The sequence below is a fragment of the Gymnoscopelus microlampas genome (assembly GCF_963454915.1).
Source record: "Gymnoscopelus microlampas genome assembly, chromosome: 7".
In the NCBI taxonomy this organism is placed as follows: domain Eukaryota; kingdom Metazoa; phylum Chordata; class Actinopteri; order Myctophiformes; family Myctophidae; genus Gymnoscopelus; species Gymnoscopelus microlampas.
This window is the reverse complement of record NC_139944.1, coordinates 40,590,796-40,613,661: the sequence shown is the minus strand read 5'-3', so window position 1 is coordinate 40,613,661 and position 22,866 is coordinate 40,590,796. Positions and strand designations below refer to the sequence as shown.

Sequence of the window (22,866 nt, the reverse complement as noted above, 5' to 3'; positions counted from 1 at the left end):
TCAGTTGTCACTGACAGCAAGTTCTCAGAGCTTCAGGGGGGATTGCATCACTGTTGTGTGGTGGGGGGAAAGGGGGACACAATGAATGGAGTACATTTCACCAGGTTGATTGACCGGTTCTGTCAAAAGACTCCTGAGTGGTGATCAGGGCAAAGTGCCATAAAACCCATTTCAATGAATGATGCCAGAGCTGACCTCTCACTCCACCTAGTGGCCAGCTCATTAAAAAGACATCACAAGTAGAGACATGAGGACAGACGGGAACGAGGACAGCTGAGACAATAAGAGAGGTAGAGCAGTGTCTGCCAGAATGGAAATTGAGTTCCTCCATGATCCGAGAAATAATTGAAAAGTTTAGATAAAAGATGTTTGGTGCCTAGCACCTTATGCTGCGTTTCCACATAGCAGCCCAGCACCACACACCGCACCTTATGGCCTCACATAGCCTTGCACAGCCCAGCACCCAAAATATCTCCCGTTTCCATAGCACAATAGTACCCCTCCTATCAAATCCACAGGTACGTGTAGCAGACTACGGTCATTGACACTCCTTTGTAATTTAAGTACCGGTACATAGGTGGAGATCATTGCTTCTTGCCTAACAATATAATGTAAACAAGTGGCCACTGGCCAGTTGTCCTGCACACCAAAGCAAATCAGTACTCCAGCTATCGGTAAGAACCAAATGGACCCTTACAGGTCTGTGTAAAAATGGAACCAAATGGATATTGTTAATAAAACCGTTTATTAACAACAAATGTAAACAAATCACAGCAAACCCAGTCTAAATCACAGCTAATCCAGTGCAAAATATTTATACAAATAAAAACAATGTTCTGAAGTCCTGGGGGAGAGCAAATACAGTCCTCACTTTAGTTTCCCGAAATGTCATGACCATGGCCAATCAGTAGCAAGCAGCATTACACATTTTGTTTGGCCCTGTTTGGCCTGCCTCAGACCACCCTTTTCGGCCCTCTTTGGCCCCACTGAGCCCACTTTGAACCGGGTCCTTGTATTTGGAAATTATGGCACAAGCAAGCAGTGTGGTATGCATTAGTTGCCAAGCTATTGGCACAAAAAGTGCAAAACATGTCGTCTAAGTAGACAATTAAACTTCCTGGTGTTTTGGGAGATGTGCCACAAACACACAGAAACCACCATTTTCTAATTGTAGTTTTAAGATGATGCTTAGTCGTTCAATGACTCCTGAAATTAATTTCAGTATTACATGTATAATCAGCCATTTCAACCAAAAACTCAACAGTCAATTGAGGTCACTGTATAAAAAGATATATGGGCCATGGAGGGGGAAAAGGGGGGACACAGGCACACAGCTGCTTTCTGTTTATTGCTTTTTTTGTCAGGGGATGTGGGTAGGGGGGGTGGTATTTAGACAGTTTTGAGTTTTTATTTTATTTAGACAGACATGTAACGCTGAGTTCCAGCCGGAATCAAACTAGGAGTGTTGCAACTTTTCCATTGTGTCACAGTTGAGAGCCAGGCCTCACGCACAGTCCACCTCATTTGCTAGTTTGACACTATGATGTGACGTTTCTTGATTCCCCTGTTTTTCTCTCTTGCAGAATTCACGCAACTTCCAAGACTTTGATTGCCAGGTGAGTGTTGGTTATAAGTAGCTGTGTGTTGTTGGAGGGCTGGAGCTATTGCTACATGGCCCCATTCTGAACCGGGCTAGTTTCTTGTCCTAGATGTTTAAGGTAGTTCCTCACTCACAGGTCGTGCGTGCAACGTGCGTGCATGTGTGCAATTCCACTGGGAATTTGTGCTTAAGACGATATATTAAGAATGTACTGTTTTGCTGAGGTAATGGAAGTATTCGTGTGTGTGTTGGTTTGGTTTTTATTCTGCTGGATCACCCCTGGTAATGGCCCCAAGCCTGCTATTATTCATTCCATCAGGCCGGGCCTTGAGCCTGTTGATAAGGGAGAGCATATCGTGTGTGTGTGTGTGTGTGTGTGTGTGTGTGTGTCACAAGCAGACAGACACAACTGTTTTTTTCAACTTGAACTCATGTCCATTTTAACTCAACAAGGACCAAGATCACATCGTGGCCCTTGTATTTTGTTCCTGTCTCTCTAAGAATACCTTATTGCCTAAGGTCATTGCTTACAGTGACTAATGACTATAGATTCATCACAAACCAGAATATTAGTGCCAACACATTCAGTTGATCTTGTGTTTTGTGCGTGACTTAAGTATGACGCCAAACTGAGTGTTACTATTTAGAGTACGACGCCAAACTGAGCGTTACTATTTAGAGACATCAATGGGCCTCAGTCACGACTCATGAAACATGCTTATGCATATTTCATATTTTATCTTAAAATGCTTGTGCGAGCATTTCCACAAGCGTAGTCTGATTCATCATTCTTCTTAGGTGAATTTGTACATTAGATACGCCCATACTCACTGCTCTGAGACATTTGTGTGTGCCAGAAAACATGCGTGACGTCACTTAGAATGCGTTATTATCATTATTTATTTATTTGCTTTTTATCACTTTTTCTCCCCAAAGTAGTCCTTATGCCAATTAATTCCTCCCCACATACATTCCTGTGTTGTCACTGCAGTTGTATCCTACTGTCTCACCTGCCAGTGAGGAGCCCCCACCGGGAGGACGTACCGCCTCCGTCCTACTCCTCCTACCCAATACTCCCTGCTGACAGGTGCCGCCCCAGCCTGTTGGGGTACTGTACATACATTGACAAATATCACCCTCCCTGCCCGGCTTTCCACGGGCCAATTGTGTTCGTGTGTAGAGAGACACTCGACAAAGCCGGATGCACCGTGGTGGATTCGAACCCACAGACTCTGCGGTGGTCGCAGCTACTTTACCACTGCACCAACTGAATGTCAGAATGCATGTGTTCAAGTGCAATAAGAAGAGGAACGCATTAAACCGGGTGTGCTGTGGAACAAGGCAACTGATTGACACATGAACGTGCATTTGTTTTACGAACAGGTGGGATTCATCATATGATATGACATGTGATGATCATGGCTCTACTACACACCCTTAAATGAATTCCACATTGGTCTTAGGAACAGCCAGCAGGGCTACACTACAATATGGTAGTAATTAGAAATGTTATGTTATGTGAATCTCTTAGAATAAATTGTAGTGAGGGAGAGTACAAAAAGTGGAAGAGAGGGATAGAATGAAGGAGATAAGAAAATGAGACTGGAGGCTGTGCCCTGCACTGTGATGGCTGAAGTTGAGGCCTGACTGCGCTAACAACCGTCAGGTAGTGTTTTGTTTACTCTGTATTCTCCCAGTCAAATCGCAGTCATGGCTCATTAAGCAGTGCTGCTGATCAACAGCCAATTAAAGCCCTTCTTCTTGCACTGGTCCGCTGGCTCTGTGGCTGTAATTCAAGGAGCAGGATTTGCTCTATAAACTGGGAAACGCTTAAGTAAAGATTATCAGTTGTTATGGCTTGGCAAGGTGTTATCCTTGTAAATTGAACACGCCAAATGTTCAAGTGCATCAAGATACTTAAAATTCTGTATCACTAGTTTGAATACTAATCCTGCTTACTGAAATAAGCTTCCCAGGGGAATGTTTACTGCCATGTACACACATGAGGGCTTGGAACCATGCCTGACTGTACCGCGGGTCTTACTGAACAACCCAAGAAACTGTGGAACAGGTTTGTCCCAATGTCTGGTGGCACAGCTAGATGATCAATATTGTACAGTATGTGCTGAGTGATCACTGGTCACCATTCACATGTTTGCAACTCATAGTGTGTGTGTGTGTGTGTGTGTGTGTGTGTGTGTGTGTGTGTGTGTGTGTGTGTGTGTGTGTGTGTGTGTGTGTGTGTGTGTGTGTGTGTGTGTGTGTGTGTGTGTGTGTGTGTGATCAAAGTAAGCCTCATATTAGATTAGTGTCAGGAAGTGTACCTAGATAATCATCTGACAGTTTTGTTTCCATTATTCTCTAGTTCCCTCTTTGCAAAGCTGCATGTTGCTGTGACACGCTAATTGGATACGAGAACGGGACTCTTTTTGCAGTGCGTCACAGACGGTAGTTCATCTTTACACACTGTACTATTATCCTAACTTGCAAGGGAAAAGAATAGCATAATGTAGAACCACATATAGTACAAGATACAGACAGGCACATGTAACGGAAAATGCGATTAGCCAATTCTTGTGTACAACCTTCACTCTTTTCCATGGTGAGATATGTTTTAAGGGGAAATTATTTTTGGCAATGGATTGGATGTCAGCAGGCTCAGCACAGAAAGCATGCCAAAATCTTTACCAGGAAGGACGTAGGAAATGGTGTTCCAGAAAAAATATATCGATCTGCCCTACTTTTTTTTATTCCACACTAGCGCCATGTTGCTCAACAATGGGAAGGACGGCAATGTGAGGGATAATTTGATTTTATCTAAGTGATGAGCTTCCATACTAAGAGATGTAGCCAAAGGCTGCTTTTCATCACTCACTTGCCTTAGAGGGGTTAAAACCCCATCCATCCCCACCCCCCTTACTTTCTGCAGTCACGCCGGCTCCCAGCATCCCATTTGGGCTAAAAATAGCTACTGCAGGTATGAGAGGAGAGGAGAGGAAGAGCGCCCAGTGCCGAACAGCAGGCTTTGTGCATGTGTTTCATGGCATATGTGCTCCTGTCTGCACTGCCCCCTCTTCCTTTGTTACTAAAATAGGCATAGGCTTATTCTTTCACTGTGTACTCACTACACACTACCTAGTACCTACTGTGTATGTACTATATAGTGTGTGTGTGTGTGTGTGTGTGTGTGTGTGTGTGTGTGTGTGTGTGTGTGTGTGTATATTAGGTAGGAATGTACAGTGTGTAGGGATTTCCTACTGTCCGTGACCCACAGCAAAGAGAAAAGTCTGTCCTGTCATGTGTGTATATATAATGAATGTATTTATAAATTGTTAATTCAACATAATTTATGTATAGACATCAAATGCATGTGCATGGCACACACACGGCACAGCTCAACAGCCAGTCCTAAGTGTCGGAAGTAGTCAGTCATCCAGTTGAACATAAAGCTTCTAAAACTAAGACACAGGTCAATGCTCTAGTGGGATTCAGTTCCAGCCGACACCAGTTGAAAAGAATGAGAATTCGATCACTTTTTTGGCAAGCTCAGCCAATACACAATAATTACTTTGAAACAGAGCTTTGCCATGCCCTGCTTTGCTCTACCTATACAGTATCACAGTACATACTGTACGACAAGAGGTCTCTCGTGTACGTACGCTGCAGAAAGGACAGTGCAAGACTCACAATACCATACAGTTGTCTCATCTATGCACAGTTCACATATCATCAGGGCTTCATATTCCAGTGCTGCTGCTGCAGCCGCTGGCTAAAGTATCTATGCTGCTGCGTTCCCCCTTTCTGTGGTTGTTCCAGAACTACCAGAGCTCCCACTAGAGGAATTCCACAAGCATTGCAGCTGCCATGTCAGTCCATGCCCCCGTCCGTACCTGAATCGTGGAGCAGAGGAAGCAGTGGAAAAGGCGAATAGGGTGTGGTACAATGGTGCAGTCTCAACATCCCCTAAGGCGTCCTTCCTTCATTGGTTGGGGGGGTGAGTGAGTTAGAGGAATCCATCCACTCACAAGACCGTGTATGTCTTTATAGAGTGCACACTCAAGGTTGGGTAACTTTATAGAAAAGGAAATGGCAGACGGTGCGCTTTTAAAAATAGAACCGCTTTTAAAAGTAGAACTGCTCAGGGTGGATGTAGATCACTGTGGAGTGCAAGAGGAGTAAATGGAGCACAACGATTCCTTTTGGTGTTTTTGTTTGTTCTTGTGATGATTTTTTTTTTGTCTTTTATGGGCTGTGACATATTGCCTCAGAATCCCCCCTATATAAACATTGATCATCAATAATGTGATGCAAAATATGAAGGTTGTAATGGACGTCGGAGGCCCTTATCGACGTGTCCTTGTACCATCATTGCACAAAGACAGAAAATATCCCTGTGCTTCCACATTAGAACAAAAGGGTGCAGGCCAGAGCAGGCTGCTGCCTCTTAAACTAGCAGCACTGTATCATCAAGGCCAGGAGAGGGCAGTATAAGGCTGTTCTTTGTTACAGGGGTCCTGTACTATTTTTGCATGTCTGTGTAGGTGTGTGTGAGCATATGTATGTATAGGATTGTGACTTTGTATGACACTTCCAGTCTTCATATTATTGAAGCAATGCAAGTACCATGTTACAGTCCAAATTTAAAGTTTCTATATATCTGAATGCTGTACTAGTGTGCTAGTGCTAATGGAACATTTATTTACATTTGTATGCTTAGGGTTCAGCAGTGCTTACTGCTGACTAATGGTGAGTTCACACGGGCAGATTAAATGATACGTGCTACCATCCATTTTCAATAGAAACCGGTGACATGAAGAGACAAAGATACATCCGACGTTTGTAGCTGTAGCTCTAGCGACAAAGATACAAAGCTACAAATTCAAGTCGAGCTGGGTTCAACTTCCAGATACAAAGATGCAAAGCTAGCGCCGATGTCCGCACGTTTGATGACGTCAGCGACCGCGTCGAGCAACACAGCCATACCTAGAAAAATGTGCTCCTCCTCCGCCAGGCGAGGTGGTAAAAGAAAGTACTGTTCCTAATTAATTCTGTCTTACCTATTTATATTACATATTGTGATGTTAGGTGTTCACAGACGGACGGACACACGGAGGGTAAAACATGCTCTCCACCATGCCTTCGGCCTGGCGGAGACAATGATGCGTTCACACGGGCAGATTAAAAGATACAAAGATACAAGAATACACCGCATCTTTGTTGCTGTGTTGCTTTGTATCTGTGTTGCTCAACGCGTTCGCTGACGTCATGAAACGCGCGGACATCGGAGCTACAGTTGTATCTTTGTATCTGGAAGTTGAACCCAGCTCGACTTGAATTTGTATCTTTGTCCCTAGAGCCACAGCTACAAACGTTGGATGTATCTTTGTGTCTTCATGTCGCTGGTTTCCATTGAAAATGAATGGTAGCGTGTATCTTTTAATCTGCCCGTGTGAACGGGTCGACCACTCATGTTGAGATCCTCATTCTATCCTCATTCCCATGTCTCATTGTATGCTGTTCTGCTATTTTTTTACTCTGTCCTGCTTGGCAGCATTGTGAGGGCATGCCTCTTTGGCTCAGGGAACCAAAGTCAGAAAATGTTGATGATGATGTTCCACCAAATGTTGTTCCTGAAAACTGGGCAACCTTTGATCAGTGTGACATCATAATAGCAGCATAACTTATCATCATTGATCGGATTGGACTGCAAGGGGGAAATAAATGTCCCCTTTATGCAGCCCAGATTTTAACCTTGGCCAATGATAACATTATAATGGTTTCAGTTGTATTTGTGCCAACTTAACAGAATTGTTACCGACAAAAATGTTATATTGTTACAGTACATATGAATTGTCTATGTACTATTGTACATTCATCAACCTTTCTTTACCTCTCTGTCTGTCTATATCTAGTTATTTTATTATATTTATTATTATTATATTGTGCCAAATCCCAACAGATGTTATCTAATGATGCTTTACATATATAGCAGGTCTATACTCTTTTCTGTAATATACAGAGACTCAACAATTCCCTCATGAGCAGAAGCACTTGGCAATGGCAGTGAGGAAAAACTCCCCTGGCTCAAGGTGGGTGTCCATCTGCCATGGCCTGTTGGGTTGAGACTGAGGGTGGGAGGGAGGGGCCAGAGCTACAGTACAGCAATGGAACTAGAAAGCACCAAAGACTTGGGGAAAGATGTCAAGGTAGTACCAAGCATTGATGGGACATGAATACCTACAGATAGAGAAGGAGTGGAAGGAACTCTGTGAAGCAAGGCAAGTCCGCCAGCAGTCTAAGCCTTTAGCACAGTGGTTTTCAACCCTTTTCATCAATTATTTATGTTTAACAATAATTTAACTCTTGAGAGCGTAAAATGCCCTTACCGGTCCATTTGGTTTCATTTTACGCTCTCAAGAGTTAAAGATCTGTAAGGGTCCATTTGGTTACCAACTCCATCATTTAGCTGGGGACCACCTGGAACCCCCTCAAGGACTACTGGTGGTCCCTGGACCACTGGTTGAGAACCACTGCTTTAGCAGCATAACTAAGGGCTAGTCCAAGGCAAGATAAGCCTGAGCCAGTTTCTGAAGCAAAGATTTTAGTTAAAAATCTCTTTATATATATATTCAAAGATTTGCACACCTTTTCACGATTTAAAAAAAACAAAACAGATCTACAATAGTAGAGCTATATAGCAGATATATAGCTATATCTGCTATTTTTGAATTGCCAAAGAAATCTATCTTCTATATATCTATATCTATCTATCTTTCCTAACAATTCTAGTGTGACCAAGTACCACTAACCGCGATGACAAATTGCGGTTAGTGTTGCCCTCCTTATGGATCTACATAAAACACCCTGTTCTGGAAAAGAATGGGCAAGAGCTGGACCTTCTACTATGACCGAGATACCAGTATGCTATGTCAGCTGGACTACATAAACTATGAACACTGAACTGCTAGATTCACAATGACTGAGCCTGATGCTCCCAACTTCTAGACCAATCACAGCGGCAGGGTGATTTCGGTTAGTAAAAACAGAGAGATGTGTTGGGGTGAGTGGTGACTCACTTGGCACACCGTGGCTCAGTGACGTCATGTTGTAGTTTTCCAACATCGTGGTGAGAGCGTGGTCACCTAAAAGTGGAGTATGCGTCCAGCTTTAGGTAATACCATCCAGAGTATCAGTTGAATTAGGTGTTTAGTGTCAAGCACAATGTTCGGTTTTGTCTGAGTATAGTAGAAAATTGCATGTCTTTTTTGTCACTTAATGCATGTTTGAAATGTTGTTAACAGATCGTTCTTATCTGGCTTAATGTATATAATTTTAATTGGGTATAGTCTGTGTACAACAATGACAATGAAGGGAGTGTTTCCTAATAATGTGTTGGTGCACCACCTGTCGAGCAGTGCTGGAAATAGAAATACTACACTAGTCACGACCATGCATGCTGCTGCACTGGTTGGATGTAGCTGGCACCAATGAATGAGTGGAATGTCCCTTGATTCCACCAACCCACCCGTCCTGCTCTGGCTACAGGATTATCATTGGTCACGCAGCAGCCTAGACAGCTTTAACCACTTAAGTCTTAATAAAATGGACTAGTTACTAGTAAGCGTTGTGTAAGCTCACAATGCGTCTGGTTGTGAGCTTGTAGATCGGCTATTTTTTTGCGAATGTTACCCCCTGTGAATAGGCATGCTGGGTTTCAAGTGGTTCAACAAAGGACAGGCTTCACACACTGCTTCACCCTAACAGCCAATGTTTGCTCTAAATTACAGAATTTACTCGGGAATTAGAGAACAAAATATGTGGATTAGAGGAAAAGATTCTGAGAAAATATGTCCTCTCACATACCTCGTTCTTACATTTGACCAGTTTTTGTACTGGGGTGGAAAAGTACTGATATAATACTGTATGGTGACCAATATTAATTTGGGGGGTGGGGGGGGTTCGTAGGAGGATTGTTTTTGTTATATTTTCTGGTCAGCAGAACATAACTAAGGTGACCTCCAAGGTTGTGAAATCACTTTACTGAAAAGGATTTTTGAACGTGGTGAGAGAGAACCTCTATACAGCACTAGAACTGAACCTTGAGCCGAGATTCACAACAAAGCATACTGTAGTCTGTAAGGATGGCCATTGTCACGTTTTGAAAACATGCATTTGGGATCACTGGATTTGATAGAACAACGAACTAATATGGTGTATTAAGACGGGACCATGACTGTTGATTTCTGTGAAGAGATCATTCAAATTAATCTGAAACAAAATGTTGAGGTGAGTTCAGGTGAACAGAAAACAATTAGTGGTAAATCACTTTCAACTCTCAGCTGGGGTCAGCAGTGAAAGCATCTCCTTTCCTCTCTTCTCTCCTCTCCTACCATGCTCTGTTCCTTTCTCATCTCCTCTCCCTTCCTATGGCACCACGTTAACCCATTAAGACCAGGAAAGCATCTGTCATTTTCGATTTTAACCACTTTAACCATTATCTTCAAAAATTAGCAGATATACAAGCTCATAGCACGGCACCTAGTGCCGCACTACAAGCGGCACTCGTTTGTAGATCTGCTACATCCGTCATGTCAAGGACCACCCAAAATGTATGTATTTGGCCGCGGACCCCCATCTCAAAATGTTTTGTTCCAGGGACCCCCACAAGAAGCAAAGATTTGAGTTAAAGATTTATATATATTCAAAGATTTGCACACATGTTCACGATTTTATTTTCAAAAATAGCAGATCTACAAGCTCATAGCGCGGCACTCGGTGCCGCGCTATGAGCTTGTATATCTGCTATTTTTTTAATAGCCAAAGAAATCTAAAATCACACGGATGCGTTTCCGGATTGAATGGGTTAATGAGCTGTTTGACGTCACTTGGCTGCTTCCTGGGCTGCCTGCCTCCCACCCAGCACTCCTCCTCCATCCATCCTCATCCCCCAGCCCCGTTCGTTCTCCCCATAACCCCGCCCATTCTTCATCCACATGACCGTCTCTAATCCAATTAGCTGCCCTGGCTGGATCCACGGACGCGCTGTGCTTACCAAGTGCAAACTGCAGTCTCACTCTCCCCCGCCTCTGCCTATCTTTTTCATTCTCTCTCTCTCTCTCTCTCTGTCTCTCTCTTTCTCTCTCTCTCCCCCACCTCTCTCTGTGTCTTGTCCTTCCTACTCCTTCCTTTCATTCAGGTTATTCGCCCATTCTTCCTCTCTCTCCCTTTGCTGCATCTCTGTCTCTCGCCGCCTCTTCCTCCTGTCGCTGCGCTCGCCCTCCCGCCGCTACTGCACAGCTTCAGCCCACTGCCGTCAAGGGGTGCAGTCGGTCCCCGTTCCTCTACCTCCCCTCCCTCCTCTTCTCAGTCTCTCTCTCTCACTCACACCTCTTTTGCTCTGCCTCTCACTGCATCCCCACTCCTGCCCTCCCTCCCTGTTGTAGATCTTCAAAGCTCCTCTGGCGCACGCACTCATAGCATAACACACTCCTCTCCTGCGTGGGAAAACATGTCTGCTATTCTGGATCTGGACCAGATTGCATGCTCTGGGAATGGAGTGGTGAGTGAAGTGCGTCTTGTCCTGTCTGACACACCTCGCCGTGGGAAGGGAGCGGGGGGGTTGGCTCAACAAGGGGGTGTTTCTGTGGCACGTTAGCCAGGCTCCAGGTTGACAGAAGCCAGCTGTGGAGTGCAGGGTCTTCCTGGCACGCCCATCACTGCCTCAGACAGACAGCTCAGAGCCTGAGCTGTTTTCTTCTGGGCAGTTGGTACTATTGGGTGGAACCGTTTTCCTGCAAGATCTTGTCGCGATTTCATGTCATGCATGTTTGCACGCGTGCACACAGGAAAACCTGTGTGTGTGTTTATGTGTGTGTCTATTTTGTAAGTCAGGATGCGCAGCCACCACATACCCGGTGTTCAGTGGTGCATTGTAACATGATGATGATATGAAAGATGCATATCTGTGTGTTAAGTGTCTTTGAATCTGCAAATGCCACAACCAGAGTGTGTGTACGTGCCCGTCTGTGTCGGACAGTGCTGTGTGTGCATTTGTGAGGGTGTTCAATGCCTGTTTACGACTCTATCCATTAGTGTAAATGTGTGCAGACTCTGTGCACTCACATGCACGTGTTTTTCTTGGTGCATTCTTGTGTGTGTGTGTGTGTGCCTTTGTGCCTGGATGTGTTAGAGTAAATGATAGCTATGAGGTGGTGCATTGTTCCATAGTGTTGACTTTAGATATCACTGATGACATGGCCTTGTCCCTCAGTATGTTTTACGATGTACTGCAATAGTCCAGCAGGGGACATGCCCTCCCACTCCGCTCATAGTAACAACAGAGCAGAACCCCCCAATCACCATTTGTTCTCCTTTAGAGACCTTGAATTTGTTTTACCTAGTCCTTCAGTGACGGAGACACACATTTTGTGTGGGCACCCACCCATCAATGCTTGTGGAGGAGTGTGTGTGTGTGTGGATGTTGTGTGTGTGTGTGTGTGTGTGTGTGTGTGTGTGTGTGTGTGTGTGTGTGTACAATACATGCATGGGTTGGTCATTTGCAACCCGTCGTTTCTGCCCTGTAATGGTGCTCCCTGGTGGAGTTTGATTGATGTCAGCATCAAGGCAGGGTAAACAGAATGGGTGGGGGTTGAGGGGGTAGGGGTGGCGGTTGGAGTAGACTGGAGCGGGATTTGCAGGAGGAGATGAAGCATGACATACTGCTCTCCTATTCTCAATCTCTCCTTACACCATCCCCCTGCCCCCTCTGCCTGTTGAGTATTACGCCCCACGCTCTCTCTCATCACACTGTCATCACCCCCTGCCCCAGCTTCTCTACCCCCGTTCTCCTTCATTATGGGACCGTGTGTGGTTCTATCTATGGAACCTAGAGTCTCTGGTGGGTGGTTACACTGCAGAGGCTCGTCCATCAGCCCCAGGCGAATGGCGGAGAAAAAAAAAACCCTCTCTCTTTCTCCTCAGAGAAACAAACTCCTGCTCAGTATTCCGGTGAGGTCTCCCTCCCCGCTTCAGCCCCCCCCAGCTGTCAGCCAGCATGGCCGTCTGCGTTATAAGCGAAAAATGAGGGGTTAGAGCCATTGCGGTGTTCTCTCCCTCTTTTCCCCTTTCATTCATTATTAGTTTGTGAGTCTGAGTGTGTCTGTGCGCCCCGTTTCTTAGAACAAATCTTCTCCTCCCACATGGTTTGTCCTTGACACTGTCCTTCCCCAATTTCCAAAACTGCAGTCAAATGGGGGACAATTTCTTTTCCATCCTTGATAGCTTGTTGTGCCGCTCATCTTGGCATTGCAGAATCATTTTTGAGGCGTACGAAAAGGCCCTGGAAAAGCCTCTATAACGGAGTTAGGTAATTACATGATGATAGTTATACATTCAAGAGGCACCGTAATCTTTTTTCTACTGCTGGCTAGGCTATGTGAATTTGTCTGAATGTGTTTTTTTTGTTTTTTTGTGGCCATTTTTTGTCTTGTTTGTGTTTACTGTGGGTAATTACAGACACCCACTCAGAGGGCGATGTCTCATTCTACCGCCATGAGAACGGGTGTTTTTCCATTACACGATTCATGTGGTCCCACTGTGGCCACAGACGTAAAATATACTGCAACACTCGTCCTTGAGAATTAACCTTCAACACCTCCAGAGAGTTTGTGACACGTATCCATCAGCCAAATGTCTAAAATGGGGAACGGGGCACACAGACAGTCACAATGCAGTGGCCATTCTGTCTCTGAGTGTCTGCTTGTGCACTGGATTATTGATGACTAGTGGGCCTTGAGGCCAGGCAGGCTCTGGACCACACCCAACACCCACTCACACACACACACAGGCAGAATAGGTCTGTGTGCATGCACATTAACGTGTGTGTGTTATTAATTGTCTGCATTTCTGTAGTAAATTGTCTACATTACATTGATTTAGCGCCTTTAATCCAAAACCCTTAACAATGTGTGTGTTACATTCACACACCAACATAACATGCAACCACCATGCCATACCAACCTGCTAATTTGGAGCAGGGGTTCAGTGTCTTGCTTAAGGACACCTCAGCACAGAGCCAGGAGGAGCTGGGGATCAAACCGGGACCTTCCAGGTTCTCAGGCAGCCACTCTACCGTCTGAGCCACTGCTGCCATCTCTCTCTCTCTCTCGTTCCATCTCCTCACACACACCTTTGTGTGCAGCGCCAAGTCACGCTGACCTTGGAAGCTGCACGTGCGTGCGTGCATTCCGTACAAGTGTGACGTCAAAAGATGCTGTGAATCTGTAGCGGTACAGCAGAGAGCTGAGCACGAGGAAAGTTTGGACACATGCCAAAGATTGACTGTCTGTTACCGTATATTGCGTCACTTCCTCTTTCGTGTCTTCTGAATACTAATGCAGACCACTGTGTATTTTTGCTGTGTCATCCTCCCATTTTACCTGAACCAAGACACAAGACACAACCCTAGTAAGGACCAAGATTGTCATGTTGTTTAATGCAAATCGATGTGGATTGATGGCCACTTTTTCCCAACCATTTCATCGCTTGCTTTTGTAGAAGAGTGCTGCAAGGTGCTCGACTGCTGCTCTTGACTAATGAAGATGTACTAACATTGAAACGTTAGCCTGTGCACCACAAATACAGGCCTTAACTGTCTGTGTGCTCCGGTTAATCTTTCCCCGTGTTACCGCAAGGCGCTGGTAATTGACGGCTTCATAGAAATGCCTATACTAAGAGAGATGGATGGGACTGAACTGAATCAACTTTCAGCTCCCTGAATTTTAATGGCAGCCTCCTGCAGCTGCATTCAAGAGGCGATGAGTATGACTCAGGGATTTTCTGTGCAGTCATACTTAGGCTTAGGGCTTTGCGTTTCAGAAAACCTGAAATTAAAAGGACTCCCAGACAGCCCATTCAGACACTTGTCTGTCCCAGGGTATTGGGGCTTTGTGCTGGGAGCCAAGGCGTGCATGCACTGAATATTGAGTCCTAAATATGAATGCACCCCCACAGTTTGTTTGGCAACTGGATTGTCCTCCTGACCATTGATTTCTTATGATGAGTGTTGTTGTAACATAAGATACATAGATAAGATATATTGTAGGGATGGGACTACAGTATAATCGTTATTATCGTCGGTAAAAGAACGCTCTCAATAATTGTATTGCAGAGAATTACATTTATTGTGAAATTGTCCTCTGTCATACCCTAGGATGAATTGGCTTTAATTTAGCTGCAAATTCAGTACCACTTAAACCCTCTATACTTGATAAAAGAGTAAGAGCGGATTTGGTACCCTCTTATTTCACTCTACACATCGATTCGTCAAAAATGGCAATCTACAAGCTCACAACGCACGTTGTGAGCTTGTACATCTGCTATTTTTGGCGATCGTTCCGCCCCATAATAGAGATGCTGGGGGTTCAAGTGGTTAACAAAAGTGGCATTTTAAGTTTTAAGCATATTTTGATTATCGCGATAATATCGTTAATCGCAATTCTTTTTGCCACAATAATCGTGACATGTAATTTTCATATCGTCCCATCCCTAATATATTGTGTTCCTTTTCCGCCCACATGAACAAGGGCATAGTTTTAAAGTGCTATAAGTGATTCATTTTTTTAATTGTTAAAATGAAAGGTTTTTTGTTAAAAGTAAAAACTCCATATTCTGATTGTAATCATTGCTTTAGAGTGTTTGTTCAGTTTCAGGGTGTCCCTTTCTCGACAACTCTCTAATAGAAGAGAAAATATATTTTCAGGTGGTAAACCAACTTCATCCAAACAGGAGAAAGAACCCATTTATCGGCTTCAAATGTTTAGTATCCCAATTAATATTTTGCCTGCTCATCTATCCTTTTGTTTCATCTCTTCGCTGTACTAAAGAGCCAGAGAGTGGTTGACCACTGTTACTGAGCACTGTATAGCAATGATTACAATCAGAATGTAGAGCTATTTAGTATTTACCTCTTATTTTAACAAGAAAATAGCCCTCACACCCCCTTTAATTTAAGTCTATATTTTTACACTCTTATGGTCCTTAGCCTGAAAACATTTGTTTTCAAACTATTGTTTGTGTCATGAGTATATGCACACAGAATGATAAAAGTCGATGTTGAGTCTGTCATATCCTGAATTGTGTGCTCTTTCTCTCTGATTGGATACAGGAGCATGACATTGAGACACCCCATGGCGTCCTCCATGTGACCATGAGGGGCGTGCCCAAGGGAAACCGACCGATCATCCTCACGTACCATGACATCGGCCTCAACCGTGAGTCAGCGTACACACACACTGTCCGAAATAGTACATTACGTTCTGTTTAGTTGAGACTACAGCCAGGGCCATGGGGGTTTAACAGGGATCAGAAAGCTTACATGAGTCAAATTAGGCTCCGACCTATTGTTGGGGGTCCTACTCTTGACTTAAAAGTTTATATTTATGGTTGTGACCGTTTCCATTTCTTTCCGTATCCAGACAAGTCTTGCTTCAACACCTTGTTCAACTATGAGGACATGCAGGAGATCACCCAACATTTTGCTGTAGTCCATGTTGACGCGCCTGGACAACAAGAGGGTGCTCCACCCTTCCCCGCTGGGTGGGTGTCCCAGTGTTTTTCTGTCAGCGTGTGTCTGCTCATAGGCAATGTTTTTCTCTTAGTGTGTGTCATCAACAAATACAAAACATTAAATGTAAAAAGGAAAGACGGCGGCAGTGAATGACACCTCCTTTCTGGTACCATATTATGAATATTAGTGAGGTCCAATTATATGAAGATAGGTTGAAATTGGGTGATGTGATCCTAAGTTCCCAAACTGATTGAGTCTCTCTCTGTCTCTGTCTGTCTCTCTGTCTCTCTCTTTGTCCATCTCCAGATACCAGTACCCAACCATGGAGGAACTGGCGGAGATGCTGCCTTCTGTGCTGACTCAGCTCAAGTGAGTGCATGCATGCTGCACCCCCACCCCGCTGTCAAATCAATCAATGTGTCAGTGACAATCTGCATATTGCACACTGACTGTTCATTTCAGTCCCTGTAATAACTGGCTGTGCTCCCTGCAGGGTGAACAGTGTGATCGGCATCGGTGTCGGAGCAGGAGCGTACATCCTCTCCCGGTTTGCGGTATGTCCACAACTACACGCTCAGCCACTGATTCACCCCACCTCTCCACCTCTCTATCCCCTGCTGTCCATCATCTCTGTCGGGCCTGTAATAAAAAACCCTTTTCTCATAGAGCTGAAAATACAGCTGAAGGTAATGACATTCATTTCTGGGTCCATTCCATGCGGGTGTTATTACCTTCAGCTGTGCTTGCCCATCTATTACATGCATGGACTGTGAAAAGGGTCCATAACCACAGCTTCTCCAGGCTGTTGGGTCGGTCAGCCCACACAGGTCATGGAGCTGATCTACTAAACGTTAACATTTCAGAACCACCCCCCAGGTGATTCTCAATTTCTCTGTTTCATTTATTTGAAGCAGAGAATTTTAACGTTACTGTACTCATGCAGAATAGCTAGTAGGCGTGATGTCTGTACAATAGAGCAGAAAGAAGGGAAAGCGAGCAGGGTCGAGGAAAAATGTAATGGCGAAAAGAGAGGATTGGGGGCTACGGCCTATGCAGGTGGGTTTAGTAATCACTGAGCTGACTTGCTCCTTGGAGGGTCCGGTCTTCTTCAGAATTTAATTAAGAAAGATTGATTGGTTGTTTGTGGGAAGAAAACCATGGTAGTTTGGTGTGTCCAGCATGTAGGCTAACCCAGTGGATGCTAAAGCCTGACTTATGCTTAGTTGTGCAGTAATAGCAATGCATTGTGAGCTTGTAGATCGGCTATTTTCACTGCTCAACACAATGCGCAACCAAGTATAAATCTGGTATAAGACGGTATGTTCGCAAGAAGGTACAAACTACCTCATCATCCAAGTCCATTGAATACTGGATTAGTAAAGATGTGTGAACTGCCAATTGTTGCAGAGTAAGCTCATTTAAAACCTTATCCACAACTGACCTTTTTCCTTGTCTTCACAGCTGAACAATCCCACCCTGGCAGAAGGCCTCGTCCTGATCGATGTAGACCCCTGTGCAGAGGGTTGGATTGATTGGGCCGCCTCCAAGGTTGGTACAAAGTTAAATCCTCCTGTTCATTTAACTCTGTAGTGTGCAAAAATGGAACCTTTGGTTTGAAGAGTGCAAATAGAACCAAACGGACCAAGTCCCTATGGTTCCATTTATACTCTTGTTGGAGTTAAATTAACACTAAGTTACGTTTCATTGAGTGGCCTAATGTATGCTGTATGTCTACCATACTCATGCATCTTTATACTCCCCCATGTTAAACACGTTAACATTCACACATGCGCGCGCATGCACGCACACACATATGGAGGTCACAATGCCAGCTCCTTTAATTCGACCTTTTTTTTATTGCATATTGACAGCTGACAGGATGGACTAGTAACCTGGTGGACATAATAATGGCTCACCACTTCAGCACCGTGAGTATTTACCACAATATTCCTATCAGTGTCTTCCCCTTGTGTGAATTGTTACAGTCACAGTGACAGTAACATCTTGATGTTCCTGCATGTATTTTTCTTGTCTTTATCTTAGAAATACAGAGACACTGTTATTTCTGTCCTCTTACCACTGGGTGATGGAGATTTAGCATAGATTGTAGGATGACTCATTATGTGGTCACTGGTTAGTTTTGCTTTTTTTTTTTGTCAGTGCGATGGCATTAAAATCTTGTCTTCTTTGCTCAAATGCTGATTTAATTTTCTTTATTTAATTTGACCAGGTTCATTGAATTGTTCCTGTATTTTTAGATATGTCTGCATTCCACAAATTAAGTTTTCTTCTACTCTACACTTCTCAGGAGGAGCTGACGGACAACCTGGAACTCATCCAGACCTATCGTCTGCACATCGCCCAGGACATCAACCAGGACAATTTGGCCCTATTCTGCGGCTCCTACCAATAGTATGACAATATATACAGTAACATATACCTTTTTCTTTTGTCTATATCCCTTTGAATAGCAGATCAGTATTTTAAGGTTTTGGATGTGTTCTTATCCTTGGAAAGATAGTATTTTATTTATCGATTTTAGAAATTCCTGCATTGTCAGCGAGTGCTGACAAAAACCCAAACCCAAAATGTAGCAACAGCAATCAATGCCACACACACAAAAAAATACAAATCCCTACTCAAGGACAATCAAATAGTGAGTTGCACAATAAATCAGGACTTTGGCCAGTGGAGCCCAAAAGACACATAGATCACCTTACAGCACATATAGTAGTAGCCATTCATTGTGCGGAGTACGTCTCGTCCAAGCTAACAACGTGTCTTCTGTTTACTAGCCGTCGGGACCTGGAGATTGAGAGGCCAGTTGTAGGTCTGAATGAGGATACCGTCAACACACTAACGTAGGTTTTGGCACTGGGCTAATAGCAATACTTAATCAGTTTCACTTGTGCGTCTGTTGTAGTCATGTCTGTCCCTGTTCTCTTCTTACCCAGATGCCCTGCCCTGCTGGTGGTTGGGGACACATCACCTGCCGTGGAGGCTGTGGTGAGTTGAATGGCATAATATCCCAAAAACTTTGGAAGCTTATCATTACCAAAGAAGCTTTGGTAATAATAAACTTGGTATTAACCACACCCTTATATTCCTGTTTTGGGCATATCATTACAAATTTTAATATTTTTAGATAATATAGAAAATAGCCTATTTCTGTTTTGGTATCGCTTCTTGTAATTCAGATGTATGGCCGTGTTTCAGGTGGAGTGCAATTCCAGATTAAATCCGACCAAGACCACATTGCTAAAGGTAAACATCATTGATGCAACCTTCAATTTTCTGTCTATATCAATCACTTACAAAGCCTCACAAATTGTTCTTTCTTTCTAAGATGGCTGACTGTGGAGGCTTGCCCCAGGTTGTGCAGGTGGGTTTTATTTTTTAAAGAAAAAGATCAACATAAAGTTGCATTATCTGTCTGAATTTATTCTAAATCATGGCTTCTATGTTGTTGTTGATTTTCACAGCCTGGCAAACTGGCTGAGGCCTTCAAGTACTTTGTTCAGGGCATGGGATACAGTAAGTCCACAAATCTTGCATTTCCTTCAGTGCAGTTTTGGCATAATTTATAAGTCCTGTGTTGCTACAGTCCTGTGTTGTATGTTATTCAGGTTTTGTATCAGCCTGTTCTGTACTAACTGTCAAATCATATTTACAAGTCTGTGAACTGCCGTGTTTGTGGTCGAAGCCTGTGTCCTTAGGTGCATTTCCTGTTGACGTGAGTGCAATGACGAATGTAGGAGAGTTGTTTTCAATGCGGTGTTCAATTTTGGGCTGTGGATCGTGGCCAACAATGCTTGAAAAGACCCAGCTTTTGTCACCCCGGACACGGCGAGGCATTCTTTGCGCCTCTGTGGTCGCTAACACCATTTCCTTTCTGCTCTTTGCAGTTTCGTGTCGCACCCCCAATCCTCAGTAGGTGAGGTGCTTCTAGTATGTCTGAAGTGAAGGTGGCATCACAGATGTGTGCTGAACAGCAATATATTTCCTGTTCAGCTCTGAGTGGGAGTGAAAAACACTCATTTTTCTTCTGCCTTGTGTGTTTATCTTTCCTATTTTCTATTATTTGTTTAATGATGCAGTGTCCTCCAGAGACATTCAAAGTGCATACTTAAACAGACCTCCAGGTTTTACCTTCCCATTCATCTGCAAAAACGAATAATACAAAAACATTATTATATATTTTTTAGATCGTATTGATTTTCAATGCACAAGTGCACAAGCCAGAGGCTGGTCCATGGATGGATAAATTCATGAATATGTAGATTTGCTTTTGCTCTGGCTTTATAGGTGATGCCTGTGTATATTTGTGTTGCTCTAATTCTGTCCCTCCCACCCAACCCCAACCCTTCACAGTGGGAGGGCACCCGTTGGTGGTAAATAATCTAGTATGCCGTGGATCAGTGTTGCTATAAAGGCCACCAAGCCCCCTGACCCCACCTCACCGCCCCTGTTGAGGAAATGGCATTGCAGGATTAGTACAAATTAAAAGAGTCTTTTCATGCAGAGAAAGTGGTGGAAAATAAATGGAACACCTCAGCGTGTTTCTGAAAGCTGCTTTTCCTCGGTTTAACACATTGCCAACAGTGTGAAATGAAAAAAGGCTACACAAGTATCAGAGATGAGATTCAATGCATACTTTGATCTCTTATCTATTGTGTAAAAACAAAAAAGCCATTTGAACTTACTGCTGGCCACAGTGTGGCCTACAGTCCATTTACTGCAGTTTCGTTAAGACCTTTTTGTTCTAATAAGGCACGGTGATGGGCACAATACCCCATTGACCTTCTGTTTGAATCGGGCACAAACCAACGTGGTAAATGGCAACTCAAAAGCTACTTTTTCAACATTTCTTCCCTTCTCCCTCTTTTCTTCCTGTCTTTAACCAACACTTACAGTTCCCTACGTTCTCCTCAGTCACCTGAGCACCGAATCAGGTACCAAGTTCTTGAGCTCAGCTTCCAGGCTAGAAGGCTTCTGACCCAATGCCAACCTCCACTTTAGCCCACCTCTGCCCTACAAAAGATGAATGTCAATGTATGCATAGAAGGTCCAGAGAAGAGAGTTTAGCATTGGAGTGTGGTGGATATTGTTTCTAAACTGTCCACAATTAAATCTTTTGCATACTTTGACTCACATTCATCTCCCTGTAGGCGTTTAATTTACGTCCCCGAGCATGGATTCAGTTCTATCTGTCCTATTTTGTTGCATGAGGTGCTAGTGCTGCTTCCTTTCAGTTGAGTGGAATTGCCAATGCTGTATTCTGGTGTTGTTGCCTCAGTTTGTTTGAATTGAATACTGAATTGTATCGTTCATTCACACGTGCAATATATTGTTTTTTTCCACACACGTATTTGTTTTCCATTTATTTTTCATTTTGATTCATTTTGAAAATGACAATTGCCCAGAATTGTCTGCATGGTGAATATTGGCGGTTGTTTTCAGTCATCTTATTGGGAATGTGATTCTAAACCAGTCGAGTCACATCATTGCACTCCCCTGCACTGCAATGAGTCTCTGTGCTGTGTGACTGGCATGCTAATGTGTCTGCGTGTGTGTGTACCTCCCAGTGCCGACAGCAGGAATGACTCGTCTGGCTCGCTCTCGTACCGCCTCATCCTCCAGCATCACTTCCATGGACAGCAGTCGCAGCCGCAGCAACCTTAACAGCCTGCTGGAGGGTGGCACTGGGGGTCTGGACAGTGTGTCTGCACCCCAGACCATGGAGGTATCCTGCTAAAATGACACCCCTCCAGCCTCTTGCTACCACCCTTTCCTGTTCTCCACCTCCCTTCAGTAACTTATACGTCTCCTATCTGTCTCTCTTCTCACTCTCCTAACCTGCTCCTAAGCTCTTCAATAACAGGAGGATCTGTAATGACTTGTGTGATAGACCTGAAGATATAATAAATATAATAAGATGCATATTATTGAATATTCTATTGAATAATACACTGTCTGATACACATTCCGAATGGGGATATAAAGAATTATATTTAAACAAAAATGTTAAATATTTAAATGGTGTGAAGGTATGAACAACTTAGCCATTCTCCACTATTTTCACTCTGTGTAAGCATGTCTTGTGCAGTCACATTTGGAGGCATCAGTTTAGTTATCTTGTCTCCTTCATTTTTGTTCCTGTAATAGTGTTCCTTGTATTTATTTTACTGCCATGTGTCTTTGCATTGACTGACTGTTCATTCCCAGCCAGAAGATTGTCTCATATACCCTGTTCTGTTGTCTGAATAAAATATAGAAACATTTATTTTATCATTTAGCCCGTCATTCATGCATTTGACTCTAAACACAGCCTCCATCGATTGTGACTTACTGTAGTGTAGTTGTTTTTATGTGGAAACATTTCTTGCTGCGTTATCTTGCCGATTCAGTCATCACTCACATACACACACACTGTAGAGTGATTCCTGCAGAAATGGGATTCCACAGTATCTTTTTTTTTCTTTTTGCTTCTGCAATTGGGCAGGTAGAGTGATCTTATTAATTGCTGACTGTACTACATACTAGCTGAAGTAGAACTAAACCTGATTTCAAACAAACCTTGAAGAAAGCTGCTTTTTACATGTGCAAATACAAGAGGACAGTGATAATATGGAGTGGTTAATATGTAGCTTCAGTCAGTTCTCACTACATACATTAACTTGTTTTGGATTGTTTTTTTTTA

The 22,866-nt window shown here is 43.7% G+C and overlaps 1 protein-coding gene across 3 annotated transcripts in view; it reads left to right on the top strand.

Moving 5' to 3' along the window:
- Positions 1–22,454, top strand: part of ndrg3a (ndrg family member 3a) — a 47,851-nt gene extending 25,397 nt beyond the window's left edge. The window contains exons 3-17 of one of the 3 annotated variants that reach the window (XM_084061363.1): positions 1,584–1,616; positions 15,765–15,870; positions 16,075–16,195; positions 16,473–16,535; positions 16,660–16,720; positions 17,628–17,714; positions 18,038–18,094; positions 18,475–18,578; positions 18,962–19,027; positions 19,121–19,172; positions 19,383–19,430; positions 19,513–19,548; positions 19,649–19,700; positions 21,080–21,118; positions 21,752–22,454. In XM_084061363.1, coding sequence (XP_083917489.1) covers positions 1,584–1,616; positions 15,765–15,870; positions 16,075–16,195; positions 16,473–16,535; positions 16,660–16,720; positions 17,628–17,714; positions 18,038–18,094; positions 18,475–18,578; positions 18,962–19,027; positions 19,121–19,172; positions 19,383–19,430; positions 19,513–19,548; positions 19,649–19,700; positions 21,080–21,118; positions 21,752–21,921 — 1,095 coding nt within the window. In that variant the 3' untranslated portion in view covers positions 21,922–22,454. Of the gene's footprint in view, positions 1–1,583; positions 1,617–10,723; positions 11,160–15,764; positions 15,871–16,074; positions 16,196–16,472; positions 16,536–16,659; positions 16,721–17,627; positions 17,715–18,037; positions 18,095–18,474; positions 18,579–18,961; positions 19,028–19,120; positions 19,173–19,382; positions 19,431–19,512; positions 19,549–19,648; positions 19,701–21,079; positions 21,119–21,751 lie in introns of those variants that run through there. The other 2 variants (XM_084061365.1, XM_084061364.1) reach the window with 2 other exon arrangements.
- The last annotated feature ends 412 nt before the right edge of the window (positions 22,455–22,866 follow it).